The 13,005-nt window shown below is 46.4% G+C and overlaps 1 protein-coding gene across 1 annotated transcript in view; it reads right to left on the bottom strand.

The window, feature by feature from the left end:
* Fry (FRY microtubule binding protein) overlaps nt 1-13,005 on the bottom strand; it is a 249,244-nt gene that overhangs the window by 60,293 nt on the left and 175,946 nt on the right. Inside the window, exons 37-43 of the mRNA XM_059248951.1 lie at nt 11,629-11,779; nt 10,790-10,893; nt 9,872-10,057; nt 8,070-8,268; nt 4,987-5,108; nt 2,716-2,903; nt 1,639-1,733 (exon numbers count right to left, since the gene is read on the bottom strand). Coding sequence (XP_059104934.1) covers nt 1,639-1,733; nt 2,716-2,903; nt 4,987-5,108; nt 8,070-8,268; nt 9,872-10,057; nt 10,790-10,893; nt 11,629-11,779 — 1,045 coding nt within the window. The remainder of the gene's footprint in view (nt 1-1,638; nt 1,734-2,715; nt 2,904-4,986; nt 5,109-8,069; nt 8,269-9,871; nt 10,058-10,789; nt 10,894-11,628; nt 11,780-13,005) is intronic.

Here is a 13,005-nt window from a genome sequence, read left to right as displayed (position 1 = left end):
AGGAGGCAGAGGCAGGTGGATCTCTGTGAGTTTGAGGCCAGCCTGGTCCACAGAGTGAGTTCTAGGACAGTCAGAACTACACAGAGAAATAAATAAAATAATGTCTATGGGGCTGGACAGATTGCTCAGTGGTTAAGGGCACTGACTGGCTGCCTTTGCAGCGGATCTGAATTTGATCCCTAGCATCCAGATGGCGGCTCACCTGTAACTCCAGCTCCAGGGGATTCAACTTTTCTAGCCTCTTCCAGGATCAGTACTCACAAGCACATACCCCCACCACACACATACTTAAAATAATAAAATTAATCTTAGACAAAGTAAGGTTCAAAAGGATGAAAGGTAAATTTACTGACTTGGTTTCAAGAACAAGTTTAACCACAGAATCATGGGATCACAAATAATTTGAAATGAGTTAGTAAACAAGAGTACAGCAGCCGGGCGGTGGTGGCGCACGCCTTTAATCCCAGCACTCGGGAGGCAGAGCCAGGCGGATCTCTGTGAGTTCGAGGCCAGCCTGGACTACCAAGTGAGTTCCAGGAAAGGCGCAAAAGCTACACAGAGAAACCCTGTCTCAAAAAACCAAAAAAAAAATAAAAAAAAAAAAACAAGAGTACAGCCATACTTTAAAGGCTATTAAAGTATTTACTTACTTAAGCCGGCTTCCATTCTAGCTGCTTTTATAGGTGTAGTTTGGATGAACTCTACATATTCATTTAGTTTCTGCTTCCCAATGTAATAAATAGACCATTATTATGTATTATTTAAAAACGTTTGAGGATTTATGTGCTAAAAAGAAGGCTCAGCAGTTAAGAGCATGTATTGCTCTTATAGAACACATCTGAGTTTGGTTCCTAGCACCCATGTTGGACAGCTCATAACTGTTCCTAACTCTATTTCCAGGAGATCTGATATGCTCTTCTGGCCTACACACACATACACACATACACACACACACACACACACACACACACACACACACACACTTAAAAAAAATCACACTTAGAGACATACGCCTTTACCCCTGCACTCAGGAGGCAGAGGCAGGCAGATCTCTGTGAATGAGTCAGCCTGGTCTACAGAGTGAATCCCAGACTAGCCCACAGTGTCTTCTTCTCTTAAAAATTATTTTTATTTTATATGTATGAGAGTTTTGCTTGCATGTGTGTATTGTACTGCATGCATTCCTGGTGCCTGCAGAGGCTAGACCTGTGTGTTATGATCCTCTAGAAATGGAGTTACAGGTGATTATGAGCACTCCCATGGTGGTGCTGAGACCAAGTTTAAAATATATATATATATAAAATGAAAACATATGTACGTTGCAATGCCCTCCTGCCTTTTTTAAATTTAAGGAAATGATACAGGGCTGGAAAGATGGCTCAGTGGTTAAGAATACTTATTGCCCTTGCAGAGATCGGGGTTCGGTTCCCAATACCTACATGGTGGCTCACAACCACCTGTAACTCCCAGGCACTCAGGTGGTGCACATTTATACACACAAATAAAAAAAAATATTCCTAATAAAAGAAGATACCAAATATACCCTTTAGGTCCTAAGTAGATTTCAAAACCTACATCTGTTCTTTGGTGTACTCTGGCCACCGTTTAGCACAGTAAATTTGGCACCCAGATTCTCACCGAGATAACACTGTGAAGAGATCACTGTTCTTCAGGCAGTCGGACAGGTTGTCAACGGCAGCTTCCAAGGTCAGGAGCGCTTCCATCACATATCCCTGCAAAGTACACAGAGCGCACTCGGAGCTGCTAACCTCCTGAGGGTGAGCTCGCCTAGCACAAACTCTCTTCCAACCACGATGGGACTTCTCAACTCTAGACAATCATGATGGTATTCATTTACAAAGTCTAAGATCCCATTATAAGGCTCGCTTGGGAAACCACACAGCACAGAGGTTAGCAGAGAGCCATAAGGATTTATTTCCCCAAGTCTGACAGCCTTAGGAGGGTTAAAAACACAACAGAGCAGCAGGGGCGGGGTGGGGCGGGGTGGGGTGGTGAGTAGTCCCTGCTGAGGGGAAGGGCAGGCCACTGAAATGTAGGGGTGACAATGTGGGAAGCCATGGGCAAGGTGAGGTGTGGGGAGAACCGTGCCTCTGTGAAATTTTACTCGAGCTTCTGCTGGATGGAAGGGAGAGAGACAGAGTGTGTTTCACAGGGGAAAGGGGGGCTGGTCTTAGCCTCACAGCCACTCAGTGGCCCCAGGGCTCTGAGCTCTACCTACGTGGTCTCTCCAGCAGTGAGTCTCTCTCCATCCTGTTTCCAGATCTCCTTACAGCCCTGGGAGTCATCCACACCGGGAAGGGCGGAGCTGGCCCACATACAGTGGGGATGCCTGCTCCCGCTCTGGCGGGACATACTGAGTATAATTAAGTCCTCAGCAGAGGACAGAAAGACTCAAAACAACACAAAAGAACCCTAAATAATACAAACTAACCCACCGCCACCTGCCACGTAAAACCACCAAACAGACAGACATAAGGAGCCATTGAGAGATTTTCGTATGTTCATGTCACCAAATGTGGTTCTATCTGTGGAGTCTGCAGAACAATCCCCTGGAGTGACTTGGAAATAACAAGGGCTAACTTCTAAAATCTGTTTTTGTGTGTGGTTCTGAGCGTTAAAGCCAGCCAGCTTCTATGGACTCCAGCAGAGCGCTATGCTGTGGAGGGGTACTCACGTGGTCACTCCCTCCCGTACCTGAATCTCATCACCGTGCTCTCCGATCACCTCCACCAATCTCGACAGGAGGTCAGACAACGCATGCGCTGACAGGGGTTGTTTGAGGGCCCGGAAGATCTGGAAGGACCGGCCTGCATAGTGCCGGGACGAGCTCGCCAGGGCTGTCTGCAGGGCGACCTCACTCAAATGCTGCTCCAGATGGAAGCCTACAGCCAGGAGAACAGTGGACGGACAGGTCAGCCTGGGTGCTTCACGCTGGTGCGCTCAAGTCATGAGGAGGGTCAGAACCAGCTAACAGCATCCACCACCCACCACACACACACACACACACACACACACACACACACACACACACACACCGTGGTGATGCTCACTTAAAAACCAGCCATTTTCTGCTGGGAACAGTGACACGGACCGGGTGACCCTGCCTCAGAAACAAACAAACAGGGCGTGTATCTAGCTTAGGAACAGAGGGTTTGCCTAACATGTGCAAGGCCTTGGGCACTGTGAAACTTAAAAATAAACATAAAGGCCTGGAGGGATGGTTCCACGGTTAAGAGCACTGGCTGCTCTTTCCAGAGGACCTGGGTTCAGTTCCCAGCACCCACATGGTGGCTCACAACCACCTGTAACTCCAGCTCCAGGGATATGATGCCCTCTTCTGGCCTCCACAGGTACTGCACGCACATGGTGCACATAAAATGTCCAGGCAACACAGCCAACCACATAAAATTTAAAAATAAAGGAAAACAATATATAAACCAACAGACAAGTGAACAATAGAACTTTAAGTCATTTCAAAGCATAAAACAAACAGTATGAATCATGGGACTTGTAGGAAGAGGCAGAGGCTTCGAGGCAGGATGGTCTTGGTTTTAAATCAGAGGGTTTGTGATTCCATAAGAGCCCCAGTCCTTCTCTTTGACTTGTGAGTAGCAGGCTGTGTCTCACAGTGATGTGACAAGAATTAAAGAACACAGTGTCTGGCAAACAACCCATCTGCACGAATGGATTACTTAACACGCTCCTTTTCCTTTATCTTCTTCTTCTATAGTTCTTTTTCTTTATTTTCATTTTTGGGTGTATGCTGATGTACACGTGTGTACAGGTACACATGCACGCATGTGGAGGTGACATGGTGATGCCAGGTCTTTTCCTCAGTGGTTGTCTCTCTCCTTACTTTTAGAGACAGTGTCTCTCACGGAACCTGGAATCTGTGCATTTCAGCTATACTGGTTGGCCAGTGAGCTTTGGAGATCCCCCTGCCCTAGTACTGGGGTTACAGGTGCGTGCCTGCTGGCATCCAAACTCAGGTCTTCATGTGTTTTCAGCAAACACACTGACTGGGCTATTTCTTCAGCCCCTGGACTCCTTTTTATAGAATACTTTCCTTCCTTCTCTCCCCCCTCCCTCCCTTCCTCCCTTCTCCCTCCTGCCCTCCCTCCCTCCCTTCTGTTGAGAAAGGGTCTCACACTGAAGCTCAGGTTGGCCTGGAACTCACTATGTAGTAGGCTGGCCTTGAACTTGGAACAGTCCTCCTGCCTCTGACTGCCTGGCTTACTTCTTTTTAAAAAGAAGTTTTGTTAGAAATACATTTTTAAAGTAGAGGAAAGGTAGGGCTGCATCTAACTAGCTCTAAAGACACCCAAGACCTGGTGCCGAAGACTCTGTTCTGTCCTATCAGTATACAGATCCCGAAATGCAGACACTTCAGGGAAGGCAATGAACGTTGTTACCCGACCCTTGTCCTGAAAGCAAGATCTCAGGCAGGAGAAAACAGTCTGACCAGGTGAGAAAGGAAATGCAGTATAAAGCACAGGATTGCCCAGCGGTGGTGGCGCACGCCTTCAATCCCAGCACTCGGGAGGCAGAGCCAGGTGGATCTCTGTGAGTTCGAGGCCAGCCTGGGCTACCAAGTGAGTTCCAGGAAAGGCGCAAAGCTACACAGAGAAACCCTGTCTCGAAAAAAAAAACAAAAACAAAAACAAAAAACAAATAAAGCACAGGACTACTTGGGGTCATTAAGTTGTACGACTGTGGTTCCTCTTTTCAGGGAGACGGACAAGAATAGAAGACCCAATGAAAATAGTAATTTTTAGTTTTTTATGGCCCCGGAGGCCTTTTGACATACATATCTGGATGTCACATGAACATGGACGAAAAGGAATAAATCTGACTGCTCTTAGCTGCAGTTTGGAAATGTACGATGTGTCGTACATCACACTTGTGTAGGGAGCGCCACGAGAGAAGACTGCTGTGAGAGGGATTTGGGGAAATAGGACAAAGTACCTGATTTGGAGTCTTTAAATACAGATACAACATGACGTAGGAAATTAGAAAGCTGCTCCGCGCTCTTTGAGTTCTGGTTTTTGGGTGTGATGTCTTCGTGGCACCAAAGTGGACCGAATGCCCTAAAATAAAACAAACCGATGTTAAACACATGACTGTCATTTTGTGTTAAAAGACACACTAGGAGGTTCTAACTCCACAAATAAAATGTATCTTTAAAAATATTTTATTATTTTTAATTATGTTTAGGAATGTGTGTATCTGCATATGGGTATATGTCATAAGTGCAGTGCTCACAGAAGCCAGAAGAGGGCGTCAGATCCTCTGGATATAGAGTTACAGATAGTTGTGAGCCACTTGATATTGGTGATGGGAACTAAACTTGTATGTTCTGGAAGAGCAGCTGGTGCTTTTAATTGCTGAGCCATCTCTCTAGCCCCACAGATATATATTTTAAACTTTACTAATTAACTAGAGGAAGTGTATCAAAACTTTTGACACATACTCAAAAATAACCCTGATTTGTAGGGATTTGCTTTTGATGTTTTTATCTTTTTTTTTTTTTTTTTTTGGTTTGTTTTTTCGAGACACGGTTTCTCTGTGTAGCTTTGGTGCCTGTCCTGGATCTCACTCTGTGGACCAGGCTGGCCTCGAACTCACAGAGATCCACCTGGTTCTGCCTCCCGAGTGCTGGGATTAAAGGTGTGCGCCACTGCCGCCTGTGCATGAGTGTGATGTGAGCATGTGGGTGCGCATGAGTGAGTGTGATGTGAGCATGTGGGTGTGCATGAGTGTGATGTGAGCATGTGGGTGTGCATGAGTGAGTGTGATGTGAGCATGTGGGTGTGCATGAGTGAGCGTGATGTGAGCATGTGGGTGTGCATGAGTGAGCGTGATGTGAGCATGTGGGTGTGCATGAGTGTGATGTGAGCATGTGGGTGTGCATGAGTGTGATGTGAGCATGTGGGTGTGCACGCCACAGTGCACACGTGGAGGCCAGAGGAGAGCCTGCTCTTTCTTTCCACCTTTATGGGGCCCCAGGGATTGAACTCGTGTCGCCAGACTTTCCAGGCAAGTGCTTTTCCTGCTGAGCCGTCTCACCAGCCCTAACGCCATTATTTTAAATTTACTTACAACAATTAAAATCTCCTAGCTCAGGCCAGCAAGATGCTCATCAGGTAAGGCATGTGCCGCCAAGCCTGAGGATCCATCGGACTGTGATCCCTGGGACCCACATGGTGGGAGGAGAGAACTGATTCTGGCTGGTTGTCCTCTGACCTCCACATGCACACCGTGGCAGGCACCCTCCTCCACCGGGAAATAAGTAAGTAAGTGTAAAGTGTTCTATTTCAAAAGAATGGTGCATCAGAGAAATGCAAATCAAAACGACTCTGAGATACCACCTTACACCTGTCAGAATGGCCATGATGAAAAACACCAATGACAGTCAATGTTGGAGAGGATACGGAGCAAAGGGAACACTCCTCCACTGTTGGTGGGAATGCAAACTTGTACAACCACTGTGGAAATCAGTGTGGTGGTTTCTCAGAAAACTGGGAATCGATCTACCTCAAGACCCAGCCATACCACTCTTGGGCATATACCCAAGGAATGCTCAATCATACCACAGGGACACATGCTCAACTATGTTCATAGCAGCACTATTCATAATAGACAGAACCTGGAAACAACCTAGATGCCTATCAACTGAAGAATAGAGTAAGAACATGTGGTATATTTACACAATGGAGTAGTACTGCTCAGCAGAGAAAAACAATGACAGCATGAAATTTGCAGGCAAATGGATGGAACCCTAGGATGACTGTGGCTTATAATAAGTTTTGGTTTTACTCAATTACTGGGCAAGCCTCACACATTTCACTATTAGGATAAGAATTTATACTGTATTAAGCTGATAATAGAAAAATAAATAAATAATAAAAATGGGAAAAGAAAAAACAAAACAAAACGGGGCCTGGCGTACTGTAGGCACTACGCTTTGTTTGGGGAGTGACATCAGATGTTGAGTTCACCAAGATGAAAGTTTCTTTTTGTTGTTGTTGTTCAGAGTCACATTATCAAGGTGTGAGACACTTCAGGACCAACAGAAAATGGCTTCTATTATCTAAACTTGCGTTTGAACAGTAAGGATGGGCTGGAGGGGCTGGAGAGATGGCTCAGTGGTTAGAGCACTGGCTGCTCTTCCAGAGGACCTGGATTTAGTTCCCAGCACCCACATGGTGGCTCACAACCATCTGTAGCTCCAGTTCCGGGGCTCCGACACTTTCTTCTGTCTCCACAGGCACTATACAGACACAGTGCACCTACACACATATTCAGGTAAAATACTCAAATAAATAAAACTGAAAAAAATTTCTTTTTAAAGAACGGGGTGGAGTTAGAGGAGGTAACTGCCAGCATGCGTTACTGTCAGACTCCCAGTGGCAGCAGTCACTGTTAAGGGCTGTGAGCTGAGTGTGCATGAGCCCCTGAGAAAGGACGGCCTGACTCCAGATCATCAGTAGACAGGCTTTTACATAACACTGGCCCTCTCGGCACCGGGAATTCTGAGGCCTTAATGATTACTGTGGAGAATCAGAAGACCCGAGAAAACAGGACCATTTGCGGTTGTCCTGACTCTGACGTCCGACTAACTGGATTCTTTCCCATTGTGCTTCCCATCCTTCTCGGGAATGCTTCTGATTCTGGAGCAGATGAGCAAATGGTCTCCCAGCAGGTGCCCTGGGCGGACTGTGGCGAATGTCCTTGGTCTTCAGAGTGAAGTTCTTGGCTAAGTTCAGAACTTCCAGAACCTGGCAGCTCTGGAGATGACGGGAGTCGGTCTCATGGTGGGCGCTACGGTCTGCTGCGTCACCTCGTCGTTACAACCCAAGCCTCCCTGCCGATCCGTCATCTGGTCGATGAGGTATGAGAGACCCTCTCACAGCATCTGCCCTCGACTCCAGTCAATGTAAATCAGAAGGAAAGAGGACTTCTTCCGAACACCACGGTAATTCCCAGCTGCGTGGTTTAAAGGGCTGGCGCTTTTACAAAGCAGCGGCCTGGCTCCCCGCCCTCATTACCTGGTGGTCAGAAACTCAATGAGCTTGTTGGCCTTCTCGTCTGTTTCCGCGGCTGTGTGCACGTCTTCTACCTCCTGGGTCATCTGTGGGAGGTTCCCGCTGCTGCCGCCTAGACTGATGCTGGAGGATGTGGAACTGGAGCTCAGGCCGGAGTCCGGCACTGGGGACGACTGGTCCTCTCTCAGGAAGTCAAAGCCACCTGGTGGGAGGAGAAGGCAGTGAAGGATGGGCTAGGGTGCCAGCAAGCTTGACAAGGTTTGGAGGCGAGCACACGTGAGTGTGACATTAAAGACACTTGATTTGGGCTATGGTTATGAGTCATCACTTTTCTTTGCTTATGGCCTTGGAGGCACTTCTGTGCACACCCGTGTGTACCCGGGGACCATGGAGAGATATGCTGTGTTCCACACTGGGGTTTGACTAGATGCTGTGGTAGAAGGGAGGTACATGGGTGTTTTATGCACATATTAGCCAGGCCAGCAAACAGCCCAACTATAAAAGGTCAATCACCCACTGTACCAGCAGCAGATTAGTCCCAAGTAATGGACAATTTAAACATTTAAAATGACTCCTTTAAAAAACACTAGTTACTCAATGGCTGATGGGTAAGTTATATTTAATGTTTTTGAGTAGATGTGGCTATGAGCTTGACTAATTTAAGTGTGTATTGCTGTGGGATGTTCTGTATGGCAAATGTGTTGCTCTGATTAGTCAATAAATAAAACAGTGATTGGCCATTGGCTAGGCAGGAAGTGTAGGTGGGACAAGGAGGAGAATAAAGCTGGGAAGTGGAAGGCTGAGTCAGAGAGACACTGCCAGCCGCCACGATGAGAGACAGCATGTGAAGATGCCGGTAAGCCACGAGCCATGTGGCAAGGTATAGATTAATGGAAATGGATTAATTTAAGCTGTAAGAACAGTTAGCAAGAAGCCTGCCACGGCCATACAGTTTGTAACCAATATAAGTCTCTGTGTTTACTTGGTTGGGTCTGAGTGGCTGTGGGACTGGCAGGTGAGAGAGATTTGTCCTGACTGTGGGCCAGGCAGGAAAACTCTAGCTACAGTGTATTTAATATGTGTGTGTGCACATATGTACATATGAACATACAATGTATACACACATATATGTGTTTGGTGCTTAGGATTAGACCCAGGGCCTCACGCATACTAAGTGTGTATTTTATCACTGATCTATGCTCTAACCATGTATTAGCATATTTTAATATGCTATATGCATGATATTCAAAGAACTGTAATGTAAGAAAATATTTTTTTTTCACTACATATTTGTTTAACACTGTACATCTCTAGTTATACTGTAGTTTGAAAATGTATACATGTAACCATCTCCCTTTCCTCTGTTTTTGGAATTTGTGTTCCGTCAGATTCCAATAAAACACAGACAGTCACTCAGTAAACTGAAAACCCCTTCCTGGGAGCAAGGAGGCACAAGAGAGACACCCAGCACACTGGCCATGTCCTGCTCAGGCAGGGGCACAGTCACCTTGTCCCACATCCTCATCCTTCAGTGTTCTAGGCCAGGGCTCTTGACCAATGAGCATTTTATGTCAGTCCATCAGTAGGAACATACTCACTGGGGGCAGCAGTAAAAAGAATGATGAATTATTTAAAATGCACTTTAAATACTCAACCATGAGAAGGCTTTTTAGAGGCATGTTCTCGTGAAACGGTGTTTTCTTATGCAGAAAAGTCAGACCCGAAAGCACAGGAGGAGTGAGCGTGGGCTCCCTGCCTCCCCCCAGTCATCTCCCACTGGTGACGCTGTCACATCCACCTCTTACCTGTGTAGAGATACTCTGGCTGGTAGGCTGGCTGCATGGTCAGTGTCTTGGCTTCCCCCATCTCCCGGGTCTGCAGGAGCACAGAGGCAACGGCGTGAAAGTTGCTGTTACAAGAGAGGACGATGAGGAGGTGAAGGAGCAGCTTTTTGCTGTGCTCGAAGACTTCAGGCCGATAATGGTCCAAACCTGGAACAGAGGGCCCAATCTCTTACGTAAACGAACGCTAAAGCTCCTGGAGACTCCGGGGAGATGGAAGACTCCGGGATGCCGGCAGGAATGCACGGTGGGAGAAGCGTTAGTGGTCTCTGGGTTGCCAACATGAAGAAGTTGGGCTTAGGGAAAATAAAAAGCCTCGTGACTGAAATGTTGGCATAAAATGTTGGCAGGAGGCCTTTCCTCGACCTCTCTGTAGTATTTAACGTGGTTCACATTCTTTCTTCTTGATGTGTCCTCTTCCCTGGATCTGTGTTTGTGAGCTCTGTCCTGCTTGGCAGTGCAAGTTACCTTTGAGTTTGAGATCTTCCATCAGCCACTGAGTGCTGGGATCACAGATATGTGCCACCACACCAGGCTTAAAGGATCTACATTTTATTTCTCCCTTTCCAACTTAACTGATGTTCTAGATGGTTCCTCTTCCACTTTCTGCCTGTCTGAGGACTCCCCCCCCCCCCCCGCTCCCCAATAAGCCCAGACTATTTGGGGTGTCTTTACAGATGCATCATGAGTATATTTAGATTACAGACATGTCAGTGTTAAGCTATGACTGATCACCCGGAACAAGACATATTACAGAGTCGAAAGGTATAATGAAAAAGGAAAGGGCTGATTTCAGAACTGAAGCTAAGCTATGTGCGTGGAAGGACATGTCTACGTGTTCATCACCCTGTTGGTTAGCATTCCCCTTAGAGCCCGTCTTACCTAAGAAGACAGCGTGAAGTAACAATGGAAGATGAAGAGCCCAGTCTTCTCTCACACTGTGATCCACCACCATCTCAGTCATAAATATCACAGCAATATTGCACCTGACCAACAAAATGGAGAAATGAACGCAATTTTTATAAAGGATGAAAATACACCGGCAGTTCAAGTCACAATTAAACGCAACGAAGATTCACCGAAAAATTATAAAAAGGTACTTATTCAAGAGAGAAAATATTTTAAAAAGATTTATTTAATTTTACTGTGTGTATATGTGAGTGCCTAATTGTGTACCATGCACACGCAGTGCCTGAGGAGGCCAGAAGAGGGCACTGGGTCCCCCTGGAGCTGGAGCTACAGGTGGTTGGGAGCTGCTATGTGGGTGCTGGGAATGGAACCCAGGTCCTCCGCAAGAGCAGCCAGTGCTCTTAACTGCTGAGCCAGCTCTCCAGCCCCCCCACCTCCAGACAGCACAGCACAGAGCCCCACTACAAGAAACATCTGTTAAGCTTATCACAGAACGGTAAGCCTTCTAGCAACGAGAGCTGAAGACAAAGGAGATGTTGAAGAGGAGTCCATCTCTTCAAGTTGTATGCAGTCTAACAAGCATCACTGAATTAGTTTCAAGTTTATATCAAGGAAGAACTCAAAGGGTCACAGGCTGATATTTTACTAAACTCGGCTAATATTCTAGGAGCTGGTTGTAAAGTCAGGGAGGCCTCACTGATTTAAAAAGGGACCTCCTTTAGTGAGACCAGGCCAAAGTCCCTGATCTCCCTGGTAGAGAAGTCCAGTCGAAGCGAAGCGCTCATTTCCCTCTGCCTGCGCATGCCGCTCACCTGTGCAGTGGCCCGCGTGGAGTGATGGTCTCTGGGAGGTAGTCGACCAAGGGGGCCCAGCATCCTCCAGTGCATGGCATGGGTAAGGGCTGTGGCTGCTTGGCCTCCGTAATAGTTAACAACCAGCTCGTGTAGGGAGAGATTGGATCATCTGGATGATAAGAAAGACAGGCTGCTTTATTTTCTGGGGAAAAATGACTTGTGTGTACCGTAGTTGGTGTTTTTAGAAAGCATCTTGAAGATGTATGCTTGTCAAAACAACAGCTTACTAGGCGTGACTCACATCATCAAATGAGTTAGAATTAGTTGATTATGTAACTATTTGATTAATTATTACTTGATGATTTATGGTTATTCACTATAGAGCAAAGAAAAATACAGATTTAAAAATGTTCAATCATGATTCTTGTGAATGGGAAATGTCTTCAATCTTCCCCATTGCACAGAAATGAAGTTTTTTTTATAAAAATATGTCTATATACATATATATATATATATATACATATATATATATAATTTATTTTTATTTTATGTGTACTGGTGTTTTGCCTGCATGTATGTCTGTGTGAGGGTGTCAGATTGTGGAGTTACAGACAGTTGTGAGCTGCTATGTGGGTGCTGGGAATTGAACACGGATCCTCTGGAAGAGCAGCCAGTGCTCTTGACCACTGAGCCCCCAAAATGTGGTTCTTATTTCTAGTTAGCTCAGAGCAAGAGCCTGAGAACCATCCTGCACGTCCTTTCATCCTACAAACCAGCTCACAGTCACATGACAACAGTAATAAAAACACAAGGGATCGACACAGGCAGGCTCCATGTCAGTCTCTGTCCGATGTACATTGCATCTCTTAGAGTGTAATTAGGGTATTTACTGCTATCCCTACTTTATACGAGGATATTGACATGCCAACACGTTCAGAGAGACGTGCCTTCCAAACACACACCTTGCATCTGGCCACTCGTGTCCAGCTCTGTCTCTGTGTCTAGTCTGCCCTCCTCTGTCACCACGGCTCGTTACTGTTGTCTCGCTTCTATTCTCAACCCTGTACACACCCTGTGTTCCGCAGAGAAGCCAGAGCCGTCCTTTGGAAACTTTGGCCATGTGTCTGTCCTTGCTCAACACTCTCCAGAGGTTCCCTTTATACTCAGAAGGAAGCCCATAACCCACACAACGACCTTAGAATCTTTACAAGGCTACCACATTCCTCTTAGGGCTACCTGCCTCCCGTTGCCCCACTGCTCACTCCGTCTCAGTCATGACGACTTCCTTGCTCTGCTGTGCATGATTAGGCAAGACTGGCTCCAAGCTTGGGACTTCATTTCTACTGCTCCCCTGACTGGAATGTTCTAGGCTGTCTTCTTTACCTCACTCTGTAG

Source organism: Peromyscus eremicus, chromosome 23, assembly GCF_949786415.1.
Source record: "Peromyscus eremicus chromosome 23, PerEre_H2_v1, whole genome shotgun sequence".
Lineage (NCBI taxonomy): Eukaryota > Metazoa > Chordata > Mammalia > Rodentia > Cricetidae > Peromyscus > Peromyscus eremicus.
This window is presented reverse-complemented; position numbering and strand designations above follow the sequence as displayed.